This window comes from Scyliorhinus canicula, chromosome 13 (assembly GCF_902713615.1).
Source record: "Scyliorhinus canicula chromosome 13, sScyCan1.1, whole genome shotgun sequence".
Classification (NCBI taxonomy): domain Eukaryota; kingdom Metazoa; phylum Chordata; class Chondrichthyes; order Carcharhiniformes; family Scyliorhinidae; genus Scyliorhinus; species Scyliorhinus canicula.
This window is the reverse complement of record NC_052158.1, coordinates 106352978-106379394: the sequence shown is the minus strand read 5'-3', so window position 1 is coordinate 106379394 and position 26417 is coordinate 106352978. Positions and strand designations below refer to the sequence as shown.

Below are 26417 nucleotides of genomic sequence, written 5' to 3'. Positions count from 1 at the left end.
GCCCAATGTAGATCATTGACCTTCTTCCTGCACTGGAGACCAGTCCGCCTGGTCACACTCCCGACTATCACAGCTGCTGCCACTTCATCCCAGGCAGCACTGGCTGCCCTATGGTTGACCCTCCGGGACCCGCAAGGGAACAGGACATTCCACCTCACCTCATCGGCATCTAGTAGCCTCCCCAGGTCAGTGTCCCCGAATCTTGGGGCCGGTCTCCTTGGTGCCGTTGTTAAGAGCTGGCTGGGTTAGCTGAGCAAGTGCAAATTAAGTGCTGCTCAACCTTGTTAGCAGGGCGCTGGCAAGCACGGTCACAGCGAAGTGGCTGGTGAGCCTTCATTCGCGGCAAGAAGCCCGTGAGGCCTCATTGAGCTGAGCGCCAGGAAGCACGCGGCAATTCCCACTCACTACTCGCTACAACACTTAGAAATCTTTCCGGAGAATCTCGCCCAAAATCTTCACAGTATCTCTGTTTTACAAGTTGGAAGGACATTATTTGGGCATTTGGATCTTGTTTTACAAAATATCATAAGTTCACTTTTGGACTGGGAGCAACAATGCCTTTTCGGATAAATCACCTGGTTAGCATGATATTGGACGGGGGAAGAGGGAAGGCCCATTCATTTGCTTTGAGCTGCAGTTACTTTAATTAATGAGGATGGGGGGGGGGGGGGGGAGAAACTGACAGAGGCTAGTGATTTACATGAAATTATATGACAGAGACAAGCTTCAAGTTTGGACCCTCTTGGTTTGGAGTTGGTGGTTTCTGAATTCAGTTGGGACTGAACTGACAAAAGTAAAAAGCCGCTCAGCTCACTTCCCTGCATTGCCCGAGATTCCTGTATGGTTCTCAATCTGCAAATAGAGAATGCACATCTGGGTATAAGTTGTTTGTATTTGGAAACCTATAAAGCTTAGATGCGAAGAATTGATCCAGCTCTTTATATATTTCTCTATGCCAAATCTCCATCACTGAGAATCCCAGACATCTAGTGTTGCCATTGTCCCATCTTCACACGAGAGAACTCCAGATCGACAGCATCGAAACCCTGCAAACTTTAAACATTTTTATACAGCCTTTTCTCCAAAGCCCATTTCTGCAGAAAATCTATGTTTGTCCTTTTTGGGTGTGCGGGTGTGTATATGTGTGCACACGTGATCGATAGTTAGACTCCTTGAGTATAATTGCCTGTGGACCTGTTCTTGCAACTTGTTTTATAAAAACAAGTTTTTCTTTATGATAAATAAATCATCCTGAGTTTATTGAAAGAAGCCTGGGTAAAATCTCTTATTATGGATCGGACAGAAGTGAAGGTAAATAATTGGCCACTTTGGTGAGCAAATTAAACTTTTAAATTGATGGTGCAACCTGTGGAGTTGTGGGGCTAGATCAACTGTGCACTCTTCCTGCCTATTCCTAACATGGGACAAATATGTAGGACGATTGATTTTCAGGTTTTTCGTGATCACATATCTATCTGCAGTAGAGCCTCCTGAGTGGTTAGTAATTGGCAGGTAGACATGGCGAGCTTATTAGGTTAGACACAAGTTTATTTTGTTCAACTCTGAAAACCCAGTAAGTATGAATAGAAAAAAAAAGTCATGTTTCCAACAAAATGCAACATGAGAAAACCACCACAGAGGTAGGTTTGTCTGGAAGAGATACCAAGTAAAAGTAATTCATACAATCTTATTCATCAATTTGGAAATATAGATATATAAGAATGTAATTCCAAGTTATAAAGATAACTATAAATGATCAAATATTCTATAGTAGACAATTATTTTTAAAATGTTGCAATTATACATGACATATTGTGAAATACTGCACAGGAGTTGCATGTGTAACCTGGAATTTTGGTTGACTAGTTTTGGAAGAAGGGCTGAATTTGTCCTGCTTTATCTTTTTAATTATTCATAGAATCATAAAATCGGCCCATCAAGTCTGCACCGACCCTTTTGAAAGAGCACCCTATTTAAGCCCACACCACTCTATCCCTGTAACCCAGTAACCCCATCTCACCTTTTTTTGGGCACTCAGGGCAATTTAGCATGGCCAATCCATCTAACCTGCACATCTTTCGACTATGGAAAGAAACCGGGGCACCCAGAGGAAACCCACGCACACACGGGGAGAATGTGCAGACTCTGCACAAACAGTGACCCAAGCGGGAATTGAACCTTGGACTCTGGAGCTGTGAAGTACAAACCACTGTGCTACCATGCTGCCCCCAATTATTATATAAGGTTAGTTGTTGCCTCAGGCTTAAGTGAATAATAATAATAATAATAATCGCTTATTGTCACAAATAGGCTTCAATGAAGTTACTGTGAAAAGCCCCGAGTCGCCACATTCTGGCGCCCGTTCGGGGAGGCCGGTTCGGGAATTGAACCTGCGCTGCTGCCGTTGTTCTGCATTACAAGCCAGCTATTAAGCCCACTGTGCTAAACTAGCTAATATTATCTGGAACGAGAATCTATGGACTGATTGGCCTTATCTCAATGTAAACATGTAACTGGGTCACTAATGTCATTTTCTTGGAAGGACATTTACTTTCTGTACTGTTTGGTCCATGTATGTCTCCAGTTCCTACAATGTGGGTGACGTTTTATCCCGAGATGTCCAGAAGTCACTTCCAAGAAATACTACCTTGCCAGTTGCTCACATGTTAAGGAGAAAAACAACAACCAACATACAAGATGATTCATATGAAGATATTCATGAAGAAAGATTGCTTGAAAAACTAAGAGTGCAAAATTTACTTCTGGATCTGCAAATCAGGGGCCACAACAAACCAGACATTGTTGGAAGTAGTTTGTGGAAAACGATAATCTGTGATATCTGGTATCAAAACGAACACAAAACAAAGAAAACAAAATGGTAGAGGGCTAGGAATATCATGGAAGGTGGTTTGTAATGCAGAGCGAGGCCAACAGTGCAGGTTCATTCCCCAAATCAGTTGAGGTTATTCATGAAGGTCCACCTTCTCAACCTTGCTCCTCGCTAGAGGTGTGGTGATCCTCAGATTCAATCACCACCTCAAAGGGGAAAGCAGCCTATGATCATCTGGGACTAATGCGACGTTAGGTTAAGAATAGCCAAGCCTGGAGTTTAAAAAATCATAGTTGAGGGTTTGAGCAATAGAAGAGTTGAAGTCAGGGCTGAGAAAGGGTGATATTATGATGCTGGAAATTGTTGATCTTTGTAGTGGCACAAGTATGTGGTTGAAAGCTTATCTCGGGGTCAAATATGACACTGAAGTTGCGAATATCTCAATCGACAGGATGCAGAGTTTGTGACAGGAACAGGAACTGAAAACAATGGCTTTGGTCTTCCCAATGTTAAGTTTGGAGGAAATTACTGCTCATCCAGTATTGGATATCAGATCAGCAGCTTGATCATTTAGAGATGGTGGAGTGGTGGTTGTGAGGTAGAGCTGTGGGTCATCAATGTAACATGATATTGGACTGTAACCTCTCTGCTTCCCAATGTAGAATTGTGTGTGGGGTGGGGGGGCCAGGGGGGTGGGCATGGTGGTACCCCAAAGATGCGCTGGGGTGTCCCTCTTGGAACCTCCTAGGTAAGCATTTAAATGGCAAGTGCCTAGAAGCCCTCACATCCCTGGGCAAATGTGCTGCACTGTGAACCATCCATAAATTAGATTAAATCAGTAACCCGAATCCCCAGCCCCTCCCCCCACCCCGATTTGTCATGGCAACCGATTTCCAATACCACCCTATTCCCTGCTATCATTTGACACCCCCACCTCCATTCTGACCGCCAATCCCCTCCACCCAAAGTCCGACCTCACCCTCTGATATCTGAACCCCTGCCGACCTCTGATTTCTTAAAACCTACCTCTTTGACCACGGTTTTTGTCACCTAATTTAATATCTCCATTGTGGCTTGGTGTCAGATTTCACTTTATAATGCTCCTGTGAAGCACTGCATTTCATTATGTTAAAGGCAGCATACAAACATAGGTTATGGTTGGGATCCAAGGATAGATCACTAAAGATGTACACTCACAGCAAGGCACATTAATTAATGAAGCCACATCCATATAGCAACTTACAGCTTGACCTCAAATTCCGAAACACTTTAGATTCTGCAATGCTAGAAGTGATTTTAAAATGTTTTGTATCAAGAGACGATGAATTTTATGAGCTTCTGTTAACTTCTGTCACAGAATCTGTATAGAACCTCGAGTTAGACCGCACTTGGAGTATAGAGTTCAATTCTGGTTGCCACACTACCAGAAGGATGTGGAGGCTTTAGAGAGGGTGCAGGAGAGATTTACCAGGATGTTGCCTGGTATGGAGGGCATTAGCTATGAGGAGAGGTTGAATAAACTTGGTTTGTTCTCACTGGAACGAAGGAGGTTGAGGGGCGATCTGATAGAGGTCTACAAAATTATGAAGGGCATAGACAGAGTGGATAAGAGATTTTTTCCCTGGGTAGAGGGGTCAATTACTAGGGAGAATAGGTTTAAGGTGCGAGGGGCAAGGTTTAGAGGAGATGTACGAGGTAAGTTTTTTTTACACAGAGGGTAGGGGGTGCCTGGAACTCGCTGCCGGAGGAAGTGATGGAAGCAGAGATGATAGTGATATTTAAGGGGCATCTTGACAAATACATGAATAGGATGGGAATACAGGGATACGGACCCCGGAAGTGTAGAAGATTTTAGTTTAGACGGGCAACATGGTCGGCACAGGCTTGGAGAGCCGAAGGGCCTGTTCCTGTGCTGTACTTTTCTTTGTTCTTTGTTATGATTGATATAAATGAACATGCTTGATTTTACAAATATAGACAAAATTATCAGCGAGAGAATAACTTATTTCCTTGTAGATATTTTTCAGACTCCTATCTATAACCCAGTACCTCAATCTAGTTGTGAAAATTCCCTACTCAACAAATTCAATTGCACAAGAATATGCACAAGAATTTGATATTATTTGAACATTGTTGCTGATGAAGTTGAAAATACAGATATTGGCAGGAATAGTATTGTTGTCTATAATGTTGTTATTTTTATATTTTGGAAGGACGTGCATCATGTATGTGGAAATGTTGCTATTTAGTGCATTGCTGATCACTTCCAGTGGAATTATACAAAGCTTTGGTATTTCAGTCTAAAATACTGATAGGTCTGGCTTGAATAGAAAAGGCTGTTGACCTACATTTCACTATCATAAGATAAATGTCACCTTTCTTTGCACAACAAATTACAACTAAGTTCCAGTGTATACCATTTATCTTGATGGTATAAGGTAGGTTTTTGAAGTGGATTTTAGGAATTATGAATACTACTTAGACTGTTACCAGGAACCACAAATTGGATCTCTCACAAAGACCGACTTATGATAGGTGTACATGACTGGACTGTAAAGGAAGATCCTGCAGCTCTGCTATGCAGAACAAATAACCTTGTCAAAATATTGGGAGCAATTCAAATTTTACCAGGCAAATGAAATACCCTAAAATGACAGGCAGAATTGGTTTCTAACACTTTCATTACCTCCAAAGATCCTTTGGCAGAATATGCAGCATAGAAATAGAGAAGGTCATTCTTTTCCTTCTTCCCACGTGGGGCTGAGAGTAGAGTACTGCATTGCTGTCCGCTGGGATAAAAGCACTGGCTGCTATTTGTCAGAATGATTTTGTTTTGGTCTGTATCAGGCAAGCTGAGAAGAACTGTGTAATTTACTAAGCGGATTTCTGTTAAACCAGATGCAGTCCACTGGTCCATAATACGTGCGGCAGATCTCCCCCAGTCTGACTCAGCAGCAAAGGGTGTAAGGTTCCTAAACAAGAGAAATAGAATAATTACTTTCAACACTGATAGCATTTATCACAATTACATGGAACAATCAACAGATACTGATAGAGAGATTAATACACACAAGAAATTAACATTTGCATCAAATACAAATTGCAATGTATTTACTGGCATTGTTTTCTATTTATGTACTGCGAATGCCAAAACTGCTTATTTTTAAATTTCACTTGTCAATGTCCCATGGCAGCGCACAGGGGAAGATAATGTTCAAGCATGCTGGGTTTGAGGGCAGCAAAATATTAGAATATGGTGTTGAAAGGGAAGGAGAATGGGGGGACGGAAAGCCTACAGGGAAGATGAGTGGGGGAGAGAGGAAGAGAAAGAGAGGGAGAGAGGTGGGTTAAAGGGGTGGGAAGGTGGGGGGGGAGGAGAGATCAGAGAGTGGCAGGGCAGAGGGAAAGTGGAAGTTAGCAGATAGAAAAGAGAATTGGGAGGTGAAACAAAAGAGAGGAGAGGAAAGAAGCACAGGGAGAGGATGGAGAAGAGAAGGAAAGGGAAGCAGGAGGGAAAGAGGCTAAGGATGCACTAGGAAACAACCGTGGATCAGGAAGTGCAAGTTGACAAGTCAGCAAATTACTCATTTATTGGGGAAGTTTGGGGGTGGGGGTGCAGACAGAAAAATCTCAATCGGTTGTGCGTTCACAAAATGCCAAACGCTTGCTGTGGACAAGGAGTAGTGCAGAGTGGGGAAGGCAAGAGAGTAAGCTTAAAGACTTAGGAAGTAGGAGACTTAAACACTAAGCATTCAAGACTATATTCTCTGCAAATGAAAGGGGAATGGTCCAGTGTATTACGAAGTCAGTTAAAGACTTGATATTGGATAAAAGCAAATTACTGCGGATGCTGGAATCTGAAGCCAAAAGAGAAAATGCTGGAAAATCTCAGGTCTAGTAGCATCTGTAGGGAGATGCTTTGACAAAGGGTCACCTGGATTCAAAACATTTGCTCTTTTCTCTCCCTACAAAGATGTGGCATTACTACCCATAAAAATATAATACTCGCAGACAGAGATGGTCGCAAGGATGTGGACTAGAACTGGAGATCACAACAATGAAGTAATGGTTCAGGAAAACATTTCTGCTTAACATGATTGTTTGCCTTAATTAGAAAAAAAACATTATCTCACACAAAATTCAAACTCAACTTGTGGATATTACCCTAATCTATCTTTGTGACCATGGGTGGAAAACCACTTGATGACCAGGGTGCAGAAATATTTCAGACCCGCATCACAATTCTACAGTGTTTCAAAACGTATAACATTTACAGTGAAAAAAACAGTCTTAGTACCACCCACAGGTGCAAACATAGTTCAGAAAATGTCAACATTTGCATAATGAAAAGTTCTCCATGGATACTGGGGCTTTCAACATAATTTTAAATGGAATATAGTGACCCATTTATGGATTTTTATGATTATATTTAAAGTTTATAAATAAAAGTTATATTTCAGAAGTCGGAGACCTGGCTATCGGACATGAATAGCTTTCTCTGTTTGGAGAAAATCAAGTTCGCCTTGAGATGGTCACTGTTCAGGTTCACCTGTTCTTTGACTTCTTTGCGGGAAATTAATCGTCAGTAGACTGTGGGGGGGGGGGGGGGTAATATTACAGTAGGGGGAATATTAGAGATTACAGTAGGGGGTCAATACGATTGGGACCTGTACGAGAGGTAAATGGCTTTTGCACTATGTTTATGGCTTCATAAGAACCAGGAGCAGGAGTAGGCCATCTGGCCCCTCGAGCCTGCTCCGCCATTCAATGAGATCATGGCTGATCTTTTGTGGACTCAGCTCCACTTTCCGGCCCGAACACCATAACCCTTAATCCCTTTATTCTTCAAAAAACTATCTATCTTTACCTTAAAAACATGTAATGAAGGAGCCTCAACTGCTTCACTGGGCAAGGAATTCCATAGATTCACAACCCTTTGGGTGAAGAAGTTCCTCCTAAACTCCATCCCCTTATTTTGAGGCTATGTCCCCTAGTTCTGCTTTCACCCGCCAGTGGAAACAACCTGCCCGCATCTATCCTATCTATTCCCTTCATAATTTTAAATGTTTCTATAAGATCCCCCCCTCATCCTTCTAAATTCCAACGAGTACAGTCCCAGTCTACTCAACCTCTCCTCATAATCCAACCCCTTCAGCTCTGGGATTAACCTAGTGAATCTCCTCTGCACACCCTCCAGTGCCAGTACGTCCTTTCTCAAGTAAGGAGACCAAAACTGAACACAATACTCCAGGTGTGGCCTCACTAACACCTTATACAATTGCAACATAACCTCCCAAGTCTTAAACTCCATCCCTCTAGCAATGAAGGACAAAATTCCATTTGCCTTCTTAATCACCTGTTGCACCTGTAAACCAACCTTCTGTGACTCATGCACTAGCACACCCAAGTCTCTCTGCACAGCGGCATGGTTTAATATTTTATCGTTTAAATAATAATCCCGTTTGCTGTTATTCCTACCAAAATGGATAACCTCACATTTGTCAACATTGTATTTCATCTGCCAGACCCTAGCCAATTCACTTAACCTATCCAAATCCCTCTGCAGACTTCCAGTATCCTCTGCACTTTTCACTTTACCACTCATCTTAGTGTCATCTGCAAACTTGGACACATTGCCCTTGGTCCCCAACTCCAAATCATCTATGTAAATTGTGAACAATTGTGGGCCCAACACGGATCCCTGAGGGACACCACTAGCTACTGATTTCCAACCAGAGAAACACCCATTAATCCCCACTCTTTGCTTTCTATTAATTAACCAATCCTCTATCCATGCTACTACTTTACCCTTAATGCCATGCATCTTTATCTTATGCAGCAACCTTTTGTGTGGCACCTTGTCAAAGGCTTTCTGGAAATCCAGATATACCACATCCATCGGCTCCCCGTTATCTACTGCACTGGTAATGTCCACAAAAAATTCCACTAAATTAGTTAGGCATGACCTGCCCTTTATGAACCCATGCTGCGTCTGCCCAATGGGACAATTTCTATCCAGATGCCTCGCTATTTCTTCCTTGATGATAGATTCCAGCATCTTCCCTACTACCGAAGTTAAGCTCATTGGCCTATAATTTCCTGCTTTCTGCCTACCTCCTTTTTTAAACAGTGGTGTCACGTTTGCTAATTTCCAATCCACCGGGACCACCCCAGAGTCTGGTGAATTTCGGTAAATTATCACTAGTGCATCTGCAATTTCCCTAGCCATCTCTTTTAGCACTCTGGGATGCATTCCATCAGGGCCAGGAGACTTGTCTACCTTTATCCCCATTAGCTTGCCCATCACTACCTCCTTAGTGATAACAATCCTCTCAAGGTCCTCACCTGTCATAGCCTCATTTCTATCAGTCGCTGGCATGTTATTTGGGTCTTCCACTGTGAAGACCGACCCAAAAAGCCTGTTCAGTTCCTCAGCCATTTCCTCATTTCCCATTATTAAAACTCTCTTCTCATCCTCTAAAGGACCAATATTTACCTTAGCCACTCTTTTTTGTTTTATATATTTGTAAAAACTTTTACTGTCTGTTTTTATATTCTGAGCAAGTTTACTCTCATACTCTATCTTACTCTTCTTTATAGCTTTTTTAGTAGCTTTCTGTTGCCCCCTAAAGATTTCCCAGTCATCTAATCTCCCATTTATTCATGTATATTGTTTATTTTGTTGTTGTTATTATACCAAAAATACCTCAATAGAACATTTATTTTTTTAAAAGTTACATTTCTGGAAGTCATAATCTTGCTCATCGATAGCGTTCTCATTCAAATCTCGATATAGTTGGTAAATGGCTGTATTACAGGGCTTTTCTCCCATAAAGATTATTCAATGGAGTCACTGGGTGAAATTGTAACTCACTCAATGTGCAGAGAGCTAAAATTGGGGCCACAGTGGCAACTGCCAAACCACAACTCATGTTGCCTTGACAAGAACATCATTTGTGTGGCACAACATAAAGTATTAAGCATAGTACTGCAGACAACACTTGCCAAGACTTATGTATCTGCCAAAAGCAATGGAACAACGATCAAAAATGAGAGACTCGTGAACTTTGGAAGACATTTTTAGTCAGGTTTCTTTTGTGTTCATTTTAATTTAGAGTCCCTTATACTGTCTGGTGAATGCAGTCAAAAGACAGCCATACTGCACCACTCCAAATATTAAAACTGATTAGCTACTGGTTGATTGAAGAGCGACTGAAATAAGAGATGAAAGTTGAATGACCAGATTTCAACAGCACAAACCCAAGGTGAAAAGCAAGCTTTTCTTTCTGTTACACTTGTCAAACACACCACAGTATAGGAGTCTCATCTATCACAGATTACCATCTTCTGAAACACTCTCTGATTGCAATATCTGTTAACATGCTTTCCCTGTTGCAGGAATCAATCTGACTAATACAGAACAGAACTGTGGCTGTGCTTCCAAAGCTGTGCACTGAATTAACAGAGTGCTGTGAACAGTTTTGCACAAAAGGATCAACTACCTCAGACATCTGTTCTTGTTTATTCTCAATTCTTGCCACTACTGTCACTTTTCAGGTTGTGATCTCTTGGGTGCAGCACAATAGCTAGCGTGACAGCAACAGCAGTATCACAATAAAGGTTCGGACAGCAAGAAAAGTGGGATCACAGGAGGGAGAGAACAACATAGTTAAAGCTCCAGCCTTTCCAAAAATGTAACTCATTTGAAACAAAGGGAACAAACTTTGTCCAAGGCTGCGAAAAATAAAAACTCCATGGGTTCAAACGCTTTGCTCACATTTTACTTTTGCAACCGGCACATTTATCCAAAGATCAATTTTTATTAATGGCAAAAAGACCATGAACCGTGGGGATTTAACTAAATGGGAACAAAGGCCCAAAGCGAGCGCAATTAGCTGCGTGTGTCCCAGTTCTCACAGCACCAAGAAACAGAACGCTATAAAACAGCACCCATGTTAGATGGGGGCCTCAGTGGAGCTCAGACCACACATACGATTTGTGCACTGTGGTGCTCTACTCGCCAGAACCCCTCAGTATAGTAAATGGCATCCCGATCTCTGGATTGGCTATGCTGCACAATTTTACAGCCAAACGGTGTTTGAAAAGCATCTCGTGTCCTCGGTGTTCACATGCATCCAAGCCGACCTCACAGGTACAGATGTAGCCAAAAGGGCTCATGGAATTTTAAAAAATAAATTTAGAGTATCCAATTTTTTTTCCAATTAAGGGGCAATTTAGCGTGGCCAATCCACCTACCCTGCACATCTTTGGGTTGTGGGGGCAAAACCCACGCAAATATGGGGAGAATGTGCAAACTCCACACGGACGGTGACCCAGAGCCGGGATCGAACCTGGGACCTCGGCGCCGTGAGGCAGCAATGCTAACCACTGTGCCACCATGTTGCCCAGACTCAGGGAATGTTGACATCTCGAAGGAATTAGAATTCAAAAGTGAGGAAGTTATGTTTCAGCTGTAGTGACTTGTCAGACTTCATCTGGAGTTTTGGGCACTGAACCTTTGGAAATGTATATTGGTTTGGATGGGGGTACACATCTGATTAAAGGATCATACTGTAATCATAATGTGTAAGAACACATTGCATAAAGTGGCCTTTATTCCTATGAGCTTTGAAGGTTGAGTGGTGACCCAATCAATCTACTGAAAAAAAATCAAGGGACTCACTACTGTCGAGGCAGATAATCTATTACATCTGGTGGACACACCAGAACATGGCGGTACTATCTTAAAATTAGAGCCAGATCATTCAGTAGTGAAATAAATAACATCAAAAGTGGTGAAAATCTGGAATTTGCTCCCTGATAAGGCTGGGTCAAATGAAATTTTCAAAACCGAGATTGACACCTTGTATAAAAAAGAACCATCAAGGGATATCGATCAAAGGCAAGTAAATGGAACTGAGGTGGAGATTTTCCATGATTTAATCGAATTGTGGAACAGGCTCATGATTCCTATTTTCCAACTCGTTTGACATGGATTAAACAGTATAAATGCCAGGTGCCAGTTCACAGTTAGCAGATTCCCAGAATCCAAATGAAAAGAACAGCATTACAAAAGCAGTTTAGAGAAGGAAAAGTCCATGCGCAGCACATTTAAAATGGGGAGTAACCTACACATGAACAAATTGGAACTCATGGTAAAGAAAACAACAGGAAAAGGCAGAGGGATGTTGGGAACCCAGCATCCTTCCTTTGAATGACACCAATCAGAAGCATTGTCTCCAACCAAAGAGAACAACCATTGAGTTCCAGGTATCACGGAAACACAAACTGAACTGTGAAATAAGATCCCAAAACATTAAAAAGCACAAAAGTATCAAAAGCATCCTAAATCCAACGTAATGCAATTAAAATGAACTTTGTTTGCCTTGAAGTAGTGGACTTGTTCAGAGGTGTTTCCCATGCTCGATTTTAAGTTGTGTGTCGCATTTTCTTTTGAGTTGTCAGCTTTTTTAAAGCTTTGTGTTAGTGTCCTCTGAATTTTGATGGTTGGAGTGAATGGATGGGTGTGCCCTGTACTTCAGACTTAATTATGGAAAGCATTGGGGTGGGAAATCATCAGGAGAAGGACAAAAACAGTTCTGATCAGGATTCTTATTTCCCCGGTTTACTGTCATTTCCTTCTGATGCGTTCCAACTCTAATGGCACAGTAGCACAGTGGTTAGCACTGTTGTTTCACAGCGCCAGGGTCCCAGGTTCAATTCCTGGCTTGCGTCACTGTCTGTCTGGAGTCTGAACGTTCTCCCTGTGTCTGCGTGGGTTTCCTCTGGGTGCTCCGGTTTCCTCCCACAAGTCCCAAAAGACATGCTGCTCGGTGACTGGACATTCTGAATTCTCCCTCCGTGTACCTGAACAGGCGCGGGAATGTGGCAACTAGGGACTTTTCACAGTAACCTCATTGCAGTGTTAATGTAAGCCTACTTGTGACAATAAAGATTATTATGTAATGCGACAAGCCAGTTAATGTAGCAGTAGTTGGACGTCCGGTGAAGGAATAAGTCGCACATTTGGTGGCTCCCGCTCTGGTCAGACGTTTGGACCTTTGCCACCCCGACATTTTTCTGGTTTTAACCTGTAAATTCGAAGGCCGAGGCAATTGGGAACCGTATCCATGTATTGTTGAGTGGAGAAGAGAACCAGAAGTGCACGAAAAGGCAGAAATAAGAAGACAGACGAGGGATCGGCTGAAGCTGCAGCAGGAGACAGCATGGCCAAGAATCTGACCCCTGGTGTGTCGGCCCAGCGATCAACGGAGCAGTTAATGCAGGTCATCCAGGACGGCTTTGCCAAGCAGATACGGGACTGCTTAAACCCGATAAAAGAGTCGATTGATCGGCTGGAGCGCATATTGGACGCCCAGGATCGGGCGATCCAGAAGGTTGAGAAGGCGCTGGCAGAGCAGGAGGAGCATCAAACAGCGGTGGAGCTGGAGGTGGGGATGCTGAGGGACCAGCAGAAAAGGCTGCTGGTGAAGGTGGAGGACCTAGAGAATAGGTCCCACTGACAGAACTTAAGAATTGTAGGGCTCCCGGAGGGGGCTGAGGGAGCTGGTGCTGGTGCATACATAGCGAGTATGTTTGAGAAGCTGCTGGGGGAGGGGACATTCTCCTGACCCTTGGAGGTGGACACGGCGTACAGAGCGCTTGCGAGGAACCGTGAACGGGCGACCCTCCGAGGGCAATGGTGGTGAGATTCCACAGGTTCCTGGACAAGGAATGTATTCTTCAGTGGGCCAAGCAAACGCAGAGCTATAAGTGGGACAACAGTATCCTGTGGTTTACCAGGACCTGAGTGTGGAGGTGGCCAGGAAAAGGGCAGGCTTCAACCAAATTAAGTCAATCTTTTTCAAGAAGCAGGTGAACTTTGGACTGCTGTATCCGGCTCGTCTCTGGGTCACAAATGAGGACCAGGTACCAACCTTCTGACTCCTGCCGCTAAGGGGGATTCTGGACAGGGTAGTTTCCAGAGGATGGATAGGTGAAGGGAGCGTTCCTGTCTTTTCAGGAACATATGGGATCAGAGGAGACACAGACTGAGGAGCTGGTGAAAGTGGGAGGAGGAGCTGGTGGGAGAGATAGAGGAGGGCCTTTGGGCGGACACGTTTACCGCAACTTGTGCCAGACTCAGCCTGATTCAATTCAAGGTCGTTCACCGGGCTCACATCACAGTGGCCCGGATGAACAGATTCTTTTGAATGGAAGGTGGCTGCGCAAAATGTGCGGGAGGACCAATGAACTATGTCCACATGTTATGGACATGTCCAAAGCGGAGAGCATTTTGGCAGGGGTTTGCTGACATCATGTCCACGGTATTAAAAACAAGGGTGGCATTGAGTCCAGTGAAGGCAATTTTCGGGGTGTTGCAGGATCCAGGAATCCAGGAGGACAAAGAGGCAGACCTTCTGGCCTTTGCTTCCCTGATAGCCCGGAGGCGGATATTACTAGCATGGAGGGACTCAAAGTCCCCGAAGTCAGAGACCTGCCTATCAGACATGGCTAGCTTTCTCTGTCTGGAGAAAATTAAGTTTGCCTTGAGAGGGTCACTGTTAGGGTTCGCCCAGAGGTGGCAACCATTCATCGACTTCTTCACGGAGATTTAATCGTCAGTGTGGGGGGGGTTAGGTTAGTGTAGATTAGGGGGTTAATTAATGGTGGGACCTGTTGGGGAGGGAGGTGGTATTTGCACTATGGTTATATTTTCATGTACATTGTTTCTATTGCTGCGTTACAATGCCAACAAATACCTCAATAAAATGTTTATTAAAAACAAATGTACCCTTTGGCTGCAAAAAAACAAAACAAAAACGAAGCAGTAGTTCTTGCTTGGACAAAAGGGTGCACACTTTAAGGTGTCAGGAGAATTAAAGGTTAAGGTAATATAAAATTAGAAAACAAACCTTAACTATGCAGACAAAAAAACAAGTGCAAAACTCAGAAGGCAATTGTAACTCTGAACATAGGTAACCTGATTTAAAAAAGAGTTTCAAAGCCTTGGAGCCATTAATTTGCTTGGTTAGAAATGATGACGTCTCAAAGGTCAGTTTTCAGATTTAATCAGCTTTTATTACCCAGGATGAGAACCCAAAGGGACAAGTCATTTACAAGACCTGCTAACACAATCACGAATAAATAACACTAACAAATTTAATTTTGTGAATACCGATTTTATTCACAAATGGACATTCGTACTGTGAGGCACTCAAATGTATAGCAGCTTCTGCCAAATGTATTTGTGTGCAGTTGTTATTGTTCCAAGATGATACCACAATATTATGTCCAGAACTTTCAAACCAACACATTCAGTGCCTTGTATGGAATTCCATACCATACAGCAGAAGTAACAGCTGCAAGAACACACTGGAAAATAACTTTGCCTCCTGAGCTATTGAAGATTTTTAAATTGCAGTCTGATAGAGGAGGTTGGCTGGATCAACATTTGCAGAGCAAAGATAATCTGTCACTGAAAGGCACTGAAGGGAAAAACAAATTAGATGAAAACCTAAATGTTTCAGAGAGTCAAATAAATGTGTCTTGGATAATTGATTAATGAAATCATAATAGTTATTGCAACAGGAATTATTGAAAAAATGTTCGTAGACCGGCATCAGAAGCGGACAGAGGGGGATACGATAGATCACTGCAAATATCAAGACATGTTTCAAGAAAATGCAATTAGAAAATTAGGATTTTGTAAATATTGTTCCCTGCAATTAGAAACATTGATGTTGAACAATAAGGAAAGACATGAAATTTGGAAAATTGCCCCACAGCTTTGTTCTCAAGCAATGGGGAGTTCAATTTTTCGACTTTAATTTTGAGGAGGTCCAAATTTTGAGGCATAAATTTCAAAATGAGTAACAACATTTGGCAGTTCATATTATTTGAAAGAGAAGTTTCTCTGAATCCCTTTTATATCTGATAAATCTAGTTTGTTTTATGCGGAATAGTCCAAAGGTTACAGATAATCGTGATCATTACGATCGACCTTGAAGAAAGCCAACCTGAAATATCAAGTGTGGAGAAAGAGCAAGCTGTTAAAAACCCAGTCACACCTCATGCAACTTTTCCATGGGTTTTTAAAATTACATCACAGTGTAAAAATCGAAGTTTGTCAATTTACTGATTGCTTAGAAAGTGGACTTGAGGGGGGGGGGGGGGGGGGGGGGGGGGGGGAAAGAGGGGGGTTGGTGACCTCAAAAATGCACCCCCTACAGATTGTTCTGGAGACTAAGTGCAGTGGCAGCTGGGTTTTGTGGTGCGTTTCCTGCTGGGCACAGTTGCAGAAAATCACGCCTAATTTCATGCTGGGAAGCTTATTAATTATGCACTGGTGAATAGCTCTTTAGGTCTCATGGCAGGGCGGGCACTGATTTGTCCACCCTGCCATTACATAATGGGTTTGATGGTCCGAGTGCCATATTTCAATGCCACCCGAACACATAATATTATTCTCAGTGGCTGGTCCGAGGAAACAGAAGAGCTCATACGTGACTGCTGAGAGACAGTGGACTGGTCCATATTTAAGAACTGAGATGAGTATGCAACCACCGTCACAGACTTCATCAGCAAATGTGTGGACGACTGCGTACCAAAGAAAGCAGTACGTATGTTCCCCAACTGGAAACCATGGCTCAATCGCGAGATTGACTCCCTACTGAAGGACAGGTCTGAGGCGTTCAAGTCAGACGACCCTGACCTATACAGGAAATCCATGTACGACCTCTGCAAAGCCATCCGAGATGCCAAGAGAGAATATCAAACCAAGCTAGAGTCACAGACAGACTCTCGGCAGTTATGGCAAGGACTAAACAACCTAATGGGCTACAAAGCGAAGCCGAGCAGTATTTCCAGCAGCAGCATACCCCTCCCCGATGAACCAAATGCATTCTATTAAATATCGGTTTGAGCAGGAAACCAACAATCCGCTGTTGAGTGCCCCAGCAGCCCATAACTCACCGATACCCACCATCACAGTTTTCGAAGTCAGATCGACCTTCCCGAAAGTGAACCTTCAAGAAGGTGACGGGCCCGGACGGGACCCCTGGTCGTGCACATAGAGCCTGCGCGGACCAGCAGGCAGAGGTGTTCACGGACATATTTAACCTGTCCCTACTCCACTCCGAGGTCCCCACCTGTTTCAAGAAAACCACCATCGTACCGGTGCCAAAGAAGAACCAGGCAACGTGCCTCAATGACTACTGTCGGGTGGCCCTGACTTCAGTCGTAATGAAGTGCTTTGAGAGGTTGGTCACGAAACACATCAGTTCATGCTCCCAGAACGCCTTGATCCACTGCAATTCACACACAGCCTCAAATGGTCCACAGCAGTCGCCATTTCCCTGGCTCTACACTCATCCTGAGAGCATCTCGACAACAAGGACTCCTACATCAGACTCCTATTTATTGACTACAGCTCTGCCTTCAACCCCATAGTCCCAGCCAAGCTCATATCAAAGCTCCAAAAACTAGGGCTTGGCTCCTCACTCTGCAACTGGATCCTCGACTTTCTGACCCACAGACCACAATCAGTAAGAATTAACAACAACACCTCCTCCACAATAGTCCTCAATATTGGGGCTGCTTACTCAGCCCCTGCCCTACTCCCTGTACACACACAACTGCGTGGCAAAATTTGGTTCCAAATCTATCTACACGTTTGCTGACGATAAGACCATAGTGGGCCGGATCTTGAATAACGAGTCAGAATACAGGTGGGAGATAGAGAACCTAGTGGAGTGGTGTAGCGACAACAATCTCTCCCTCAATGCCAGCAAAACTAAAGAGCTGGTCATTGACTTCAGGAAGCAAAGTACTGTACACACCCCTGTCTGCATCAACGGGGCCGAGGTGGTGATGGTTAGCAGCTTCAAATGCCTAGGGGCACACATCTCCAAAAATCTGTCCTTGTCCACTCACATCGATGCTACTACCAAGAAAGCATAACAGCGCCTAAATTTCCTCAGGAAACTAACACATTAATTCTTACCAACTTTTACAGATGCACCATAGAATGCAGCCTATCTGGCTTCATCAGAGCCTGGTATGGCAACTGCTCGGCCCGGGACCGCAAGAAACTTCAGAGTCGTGAACACAGACCAGTCCATCACACGAACCTGCCTCCCATCCATTGACTCCATCTACACCTCCCGCTGCCTGGGAAAAGCATGCAGCATAATCAAAGACCCCTCTCACCCGGCTTACTCACTCTTCCAACTTCTTCCATCGGGCAGGAGATAAAGACATTTGAGAACACGCACGAACAGCCTCAAAAACAGCTTCTTCCCCGTTGTTACCCGACTCCTAAATAACCCTCTTATAGACTGACCTCATTAACACTACACCCCTGTATGCTTCACCCAATGCCGTTGTCACGTAGTTACATTGTGTACCTGGTGTTGCCCTATTATGTATTTTCTTTCATTCCTTTTTTTTTCATGTACTTAACGATCTGTTGAGCTTCTCACAGAAAAATACTTTTCACTGTATCTCAGTACACGTGACAACAAATCCAATCCATTCCAATTCAATCCAATCAGGGAGGAGGGCCAGCAGCTGGAGACCCTAGCATTTTCCTACTCATGGTAGTTCCGTGAGTATCCAGTAAATCTGAATTCCTTCTGCCTGTGACCTCATCACCTCCAGCTGTGCAAGCCAAGTAGGCTACCCCTGTCCCAAAGCTATACTCAGCCCTCTAGAGAATGGCCACCGAAGTCATGAAAGACAATAGGGCCTAGCAGTCACTAGGCCGCCTCCACCTTTACTGTGCCGGGGATGCACCTAGACGTAGCAATAGGGGGAGAAAAATTAAGAAACTTCAACCCGCTTCTGGGTGAAGGATGTTCATATCGTCCACCTTTGTAAATACATTTTGTGTTCATGAGAATATAATGTTCACGAGAATGGGCTTGAAATTTGAAAGCGTCCTGCATCTATGTGTCTTCTTATTGTGAGGGTGAGCCATGCTTCCACTTCATTTGTGGGCTTCACATCCATGTCTCGTGTCGCTGAATCATGATGCTTGCTTGCCCCTGGTGTTATGTCAGGGAGATGTGTCAAACACTTTCCAGGAAGAATTGACAAAATGCGCTATTTACCTCTACTCCATGCAGGACAACATGGAGTTAGGCTTGCTCAATAGCCTCAGCAGGTTAGCTAGAATTGTTTCTCAAAAACAGATGGCTGTCTTCATTAATATTGCAAACCTGCAGCCATGATGGTCTTTGCAACAATGCAGGCATCTTAGTGTCTGCCAAACATTTCTCATTATGGTGGTGATGACTGCATCAAATCCTTTGACGGAGCATTTGCGCTGTTGGGCCGATTTTCACTTCCCAGTGCATACAGATATAGGGTTCACTGCTGATTTTCCAGAGATGAGACTCTGGTGAATCACAAAGGTTGAAGGTGCAAGTACGAATGCTGAGCTTGTTCTCAATGTTCGTGGTTGTAAAGGCCTTCCAGTTCACTGGCATGGTACTGGGGGACAAAAGAAATATGGCAGTGTCCTGTTCTCCGCACCTCACCTAGAATCTTATGGCTATTTGTGTGGCACATGCATGGCTTCCATGTTGTGCTTCTCCATGGCATCCCCACGCGGAACCTATCATCTCCCTTTTCAGGTTCCTGCCCTTCCTACTCTTCATCATCCAATGAGCTCTCAGGCTCCTCCATGTCTCCCTGTGGCAAGGGATCACCCCTTTGATGCACCAGGGCAACAGACCACGATTATGCAAGACAGCCTCTGTGAAGAGCACTGCAGAGGCCATTCTGAGTGGTCCAAACATTGGTAGTGCATCTTCAGGATGCCAATGATCTTCTCATCGATGAATCGTATCAAGCTGTGCACCCCACTGTATTTCTCCTCAGAGAACCGAGATCAGAGACTATGACTGGTTTCAATGAGCTCTCCCATTCCTTCATGTCTGATTACAGCACAGTCACCCTTTCCCCAACGTCCCCCCCCCCCCCCCCCACCCCCTGCCGATGAGTCTCCATGCAATGTGTCCCTCATGCACAAGCCTTCCCTCTCCCTCACCTCCAGGAGTCACTGGACAGCCCACCCCTCTTGCGCCACACAAACCCTATCCATTCCTATTTCACAGACTGCGTATATCCCTCCCATTCAGACAATTAGATTCGCTTCCACCCCTTTCTGTGTCTGCATTCTAGTCTTCCATTTCAGGCTTCAGTTTCCCCACCCTCTTTGTCCTCGCTGCCTGTCTCTGTCGTATTCACCTCCCCACCCAGGCTTTGAATGTGGCACTCACCTTGAATTCACAAGCAAAGTGAAGGTGGACAGTGGAATTTCCAATTATCATGATTTAGACTGACCTAATTTCCCGCTGACGTCACACGTAATTTGGAGAGGGAACGTGATTCCACCAAGTAGCATTTTCAATCAGTACTCATGTTCTTCCAATGCATGGAAATGGAGCTCTGGACATGAATCAGTGGGAAACCTGGCTTGTCATGAAAATGGAAAGGAGAAAATTCTGATTTGATTTGCTGTCAGTGGGATTCTGATTTTTGTGCTCCTGGTCGCCGCAAAACCTGCCGTTGGCAGGACTGGAAAATTCAGCCACTGATTTCTGTCATTGATTCTTTCAGATTTCTGTGCATGTGCAAGGGAGCGTGCCAACTTCAGTGAAGCAATGACGGCGAATGCTGACAGATTCACTGTCATTATCACTACAAAATCTGGATCAATGTCAATAATTAGTGGGAGCGTTGTCAGACATTTGGAAGCATTTTTCAAGCTGAGGAAAGGGTTATGAATAATGTCACAAGAGTGCGGTCTTTAACTTTGCCTACATTTTGAGGTTATGATTCAAGAAGCTGAATTTTATTTTAGTTCTGTGACAAATACTTAAATATAATTTTAATGGCTTGTCAAAAGATATCATTTTATTTTAACTCCATTATTTGCTAACAAGAATTTTCAATATTAAGCCAAATGACCTTTGTAAGGAGTTGTACAATAGTTCCTGTGAACATGCAGGCGTATATTAATATGCCCTCAGCAATTAATCGTATACATAATGGGAGATGGTAAAGGGCAGGAGAAAAGTGGACAGCACAATGAAAAATTCAGCTGTTTTTTCACCTCTGGAATTTAGGCTTCAATGTAGCCCAGTTGAAATGCTAAAAATATTTTCTTCCTGCAAGGTGCATGTGTTACGATCCCTTTTGAGATCAATAACTTGTGAAAATAAATTACTGTGGGTGGCTGATAGGATCATTCGATAAGATTTGAAGATTTAAGACTTTTACTGTAACACCCATAATAAAAGCACTATTGACAAATCATTTTTTCAGTCGGCAACTTACACTCCAAACTACCGAAATGATCCCCCATTTAATATTGAAGTAAACATTCTATTATCCTGGAACCAATCCAAAGTGATTCTTAGCTCTTCAGGGCCTGCTTTTGCTTCCTCAGCCGGGGAACTCCAACTCCTCAAACTAACTTTCAGGTTGAGGGATGAATTAGGTGGTCCTCCACTCTAGCTAAACCTGACTCCTTCAATATGGGTATGAGCTTCTAACCACATAGTTGTATGGAAACGTACTGTCTCCATCTCTCACCTCCTCCTAGACTGAGAGGTTCAATGATATTTTGTCAGCCAATCCTCCAATATCTTCCCTTCTCAAAGTCAATTTTCATGACAATGAGAATCACATGCGCCTTGTATCCAGGTAGAAATTCCAATTTGGTATCCTTTAGACTTCCAACATAATTGTTTCTTGAAACTAAATAGATAGTTGAAAGCATATACATTTTAAAAACCAATTTCCTGACACCTTTCTGGGACTTTGGAGACTAACAGTCTATCCACCATCATCAGTAGAAATGTCCTTGCCATTACCCACCTATGAACATTATATATCTTCTTCCCTGTAAAACAATCTTTAAACTTGAATCTTAAACAATCACACCACTCAGGCTTCTTGTCAGCAAAATTCAGAACAGGTCACACGACCCCCTTCATTCCTCCATTTTTGCCGAAACTAAAGAGACAGTTCCAAAACATAGCAATCTTACAAGTAGGAGGAACTCTGACAAGTTTCGGGCACCAATGTTAGATAAAGTAATTGAGGCAGGGATTGGCATTAAATGAGGCAACGCGAGTCCTGTATTGCATCTTTATAGGAAGGTCTGTTGCATTAAGTGCCAATCAGACATTAGGAAGTGGCAGGCCATCCCTGGGATCAAGGACCCACTGGAAGCTGCTGACCAATCAAAATGGTTGAACTACAATTCTGATCCTTTTGCACACCAAAGTCAGCCTTTTCTGTCAAATGTTTGTTCTTCCATTTGGCCACAAAAGGAATGGAATTGTTGTACAGTACACACAGCAGGTAAAAATAATTTCAGAAACTTTTTTTTTTAAACAAAATTACTGACTTTAATCCTCAGGTGATAGTAATGGGGCTGGATTCTCCGCCGGCGAGATGCTCTGTTCTGCCAGCAGCCCAGGGGTTTCCCGCTGGCATAGTGCTGCCCCACAATGGGAAACCCCATTGACCAGCCAGTGTAATGGAACATCCCGCCAGCAAGGTGAAATAGAAATGTGGTGTGGCAGGCCGGAGAATCCAGTCCATTATCTTTCAAATATAAGCACTCAAAATTCCATCCCTTACAAATGCTTATATTAATTTCCACTGATCAATTTTTTTTCCAAATGTGATATATAACTTGACCCATTTGCGGGAAAATGTATTCAAATTTCAAAATAAATTGGAGTGGCACAAAGTAAATATACTACGTTCTTGCAAATGTTGAGCAGTCTTAAAAGAAGAGGAGCGATTTATTTAAAAAGAAAACATCACAGTTTCGAGTATCCATTTTGACACCAGCGCTGCATTTTCACGAGATCATGGTGTTTGTTAACAGACCTTCGAATGGATGTTGATGATATTATGTTATTATGTCAGAAAATACATCATTACTGGATCTTTGTATGTGCACTTTCCTTCATTTCATTGTCCTTGCAGAGGACCTATAATTTTTTGGCAAATGCAGAGACATAAGGCATGCTTCACAATGTCCTTTGAACAGCTGTAAAAAAAAATTGATATACATCTCCTGATTCTTTCAACATGCACGGTATAAAGGAAAAATACTTTGATAGTCTGATCCCTTTGGATCGACTGGCAGTGAAATACCATTACGTAGTTAGGATTTCTGAAGCCACATAATCACAATGAAAATCAATTGTTCCAGTTCCACTCTATAATTAAAAATCACATTCCATTCAAAACAGATGGACTTTGAAACTTTGTTAAGGAGAGCTGTAAAATAAGGGGAGTACTATTTCAGCATGTATACAGAAACAAGGATTTAATCAATTTCTCTCTTTGAACCACATTGCAGTGAATAGTTTTGCAAGCTAATTTATGATGCTGTTGCACCACATTTCAGTCAGAAAGGAAATGCTCGAAATGTTAATACACTGCTTCCAGGTTGGAACTCAACACGATGGCTAAAGTTTTCCATTCTGCAATTGCATCAGTGGAAGTGAAATATGAATGTACTTCTGCCACCCCTATATATATATATATATATACTGCTGTCCTTGTCTGATTTCCAGGGTCAGCTTATTGTAATATAAATGAATTGATTTCTGCTGCAGGGCTGCCACAGGCAGCAGGTATCCTCATGCAGCACAAGATTGAATGCCCTACAGCTAAAAGAAGTGTCCCGAAGTGGAAGTGGAAGGATGTTTTGAGAATGGTTGCCAGTGAAAAGGTAGGATGGTGCTCAGCAAATTTTGGAAATGGGATAACCGAGGATCCAATTAAAAAGAGATTAAGAGAAGGAAATATGATAACAACTTGCATTTTTATAGCAACTTTAATGTAGTAAAATATTCCAAAGTGCCCAGGGGCATGAGTTAAAGAGGCGTATGCTGTTGGGGGCGGGGGTGAAAGAGACCTGCAAAGAAGATTCCCCCCCACCCACCCCGCAACCTTGCCTGACAAAAGCTCACACAGCCAAAGCTTCTGGGCTTCCCACAATAGTGTGGCCCACCTCCTGCCATGGGTAAATAGCAGTCTGGCAGAATGAGGTCCTTCAAATGGCCATTGATTAATAGGTGGCGAGGGAGGCGGAGCAGAAAATCCAGCCCAATGGGTTTTCTTTTCATCACATTTCTCATTAATACACAGTTCCAGCAATCTAATTGACTGCATAATTGCAGAGTCGGGCAGGCGGGGTGGGGGCCACTTCAACAGCACTCCCCGTGGAGTACGTTAAAATCAGTCGCAGCAACTTCTGCTTTCCACATTTAACTACACATGCACAGACTCCATAAGTCATTGTCAGTTTTATAGCAGTCATGGTGAGCAACACTGACAGCTTTGCTATCTTTCCTACTGTAAAATCCCACTGCTCCTCAGGATAGCTCCGACAAGGATTTGGTATGGTTACATGTGGTCTGATCAGCTAGGTTGGACTGATGATGTGCAGAGTTTATACCATTCCAGCTGGGCCAGCTGACCATTGCATCACTGCCTTGGTCATATGTTCTTACTACTGCCACTCTGTGGGCAAAGATGAATTCCCTATAGGATTTATTCATACTATTTCATAGTTATGTCCCTTAGTTTTAGTCTCCCCCACAAATGGCAACATCACCTTCATATTTATCCAATCAAACATTTCATAAGCTTAAAACAATTATGTAGAGAAGAGTCCCAGTTTGCACAATTTATCCTGATATGTATAACTTCTCAATTCTCTTATCATTTCGAACATATTTTCTGCATTTTCTCTGGTGTCTCTGTATCTATTTTATAATTTGGAGATCAGAGCTGCTCTGAGGCCAAATCGTTTGCAGGAAGAAGCCTTCAGCAAAATGGTGACAGAGCCCCTGTTCTGAAAGTCCTGTCCGTGAACCTGGGCCCACCATTTTAATTTGGCAGGAAACAGTGGTGGGTTGCAGTTTACATTTAAACAGATCCAATTCTTATTTGTGGGATGTCAAAAACAGGGTTTGGGGGCTTTATACTTTTTAGGAGAAGGTCTAAACTTTCTTGACTTCTTTGTAAAGTTTGGGTATCCTTTTGGATAGATCCAAGGATAGGTAAGCTGCCCTTCAGGAGAGGTGAAGTAACCTTTGGGAGAAGTCAAGTGTCCTTTGAGATTGTTAAAGATGGACATACATATGCATAAAAAGTGGATAAACTAATTGGAATAATCAAGCTGCCCAAGACATTTAATCCCCACTGAACTGTAAATATTCCAAGTCATTTAAATTCCCTGCCCTTTAAAGTAAAACAAATCTGCATTTAAGAAATAATCACTGCTTGCTATTTTGTTCCAGTGACATAAGCATGTTGATTATCGTAATCAGATTTGTGCAGCAAGACTGGTTTCATAATTTTTTAACCACAGTGGGATGCCTGTCAATTCACAATTCCATTGACAGCTCTATGTGGTTGCAAAGTCTTGAAATGAAAATGAAATGAAAATCGCTTATTGTCACAAGTAGGTTTCAAATGAAGTTACTGTGAAAAGCCCCTAGTCTCCACATTCCAGCACCTGGTCGGGGAGGCTGTAACGGGAATTGAACCGTGCTGCTGGCCTGCCTTGGTCTGCTTTCAAAGCAAGAGATTTAACCCTTGGGTGCCAAGTCTTGGGTGTGAGACTATTACAAATGATTGTTTTTGTAGAGATTATAAGCAAATGCTTGTTTCTATAAGGTATTAACTAGTTGAAGGGATTTAAATTTAGTGAATGGGTTTTTATCAATGAGTCTTTTGTTTTAAATAGTGACACAATCAATAGACACTTTAAAGTTTATTTCACCTTACCATGGGTCCTGAGGCTTTCCCATGGTGGATACTGGGTGTGTTGACATGAAGGGTGTAAGAGCAAATGGTGGTGGGTGTGCATGAATAAAGGGCACAGATTTATAAATGCCCTGTGGATATAAATGGATGTGGGTAGAGGAGGAATGAGGTGACATGGATAGGATATGGGGAGATGAGAGGGTGAGGGCCTTTTCTTGCTTTATCCTTCTGCTTACAAGTCCTGAGCACTGAGGCATATCTTTCACACAGCCTGCCAAAGGACCCAGCAGGCTAGGGGCTTCCTGTTTCAGTAATAGGCCTGACATTCGTCAAGACTATGATTCCCACCCAATTCCGCCCAGAACAAAATCTGAAGATCCGGGGCAATTTTTCAGGATGTGGGTTTCCAGCCCAGGAATTTACCCGACTGCGCTCCCAACGCAATAGTGAAAATGCAGGCCTCAGTACCGAATTGTGATTTAGCCAAGGTTCGAGAAAAGTTTAACATAACTATTTTCCTTGTCAATTCTATCCATGGAAAAATGAATTCAATTTTTTTTTTAAACAGCGTTACTTAGCTGTGTCACTTCTTTCAGTGATTCACATATTTGTACTCCAGATCTCTTTGCAGTACCTGTAATCCTTGTACCAGCCATGGTAACTACCCTGAAGCACTATTCTGTGCTTTATTTTACTATCCATCCTTCTACTTGCCCTCTGGGTTTACATGCTCTGACCTTTGTCACAAATCTATTATGTAGTATCTTATCAAAAA

The 26417-nt window shown here is 43.0% G+C and overlaps 1 protein-coding gene across 7 annotated transcripts in view; it reads right to left on the bottom strand.

The window, feature by feature from the left end:
- LOC119975416 (inactive N-acetylated-alpha-linked acidic dipeptidase-like protein 2) overlaps positions 1–26417 on the bottom strand; it is a 1151524-nt gene that overhangs the window by 559000 nt on the left and 566107 nt on the right. For all 7 annotated transcript variants that reach the window (XM_038815043.1, XM_038815042.1, XM_038815041.1 and 4 more), the window contains one exon: positions 5517–5802. In XM_038815043.1, coding sequence (XP_038670971.1) covers positions 5517–5802 — 286 coding nt within the window. The remainder of the gene's footprint in view (positions 1–5516; positions 5803–26417) is intronic.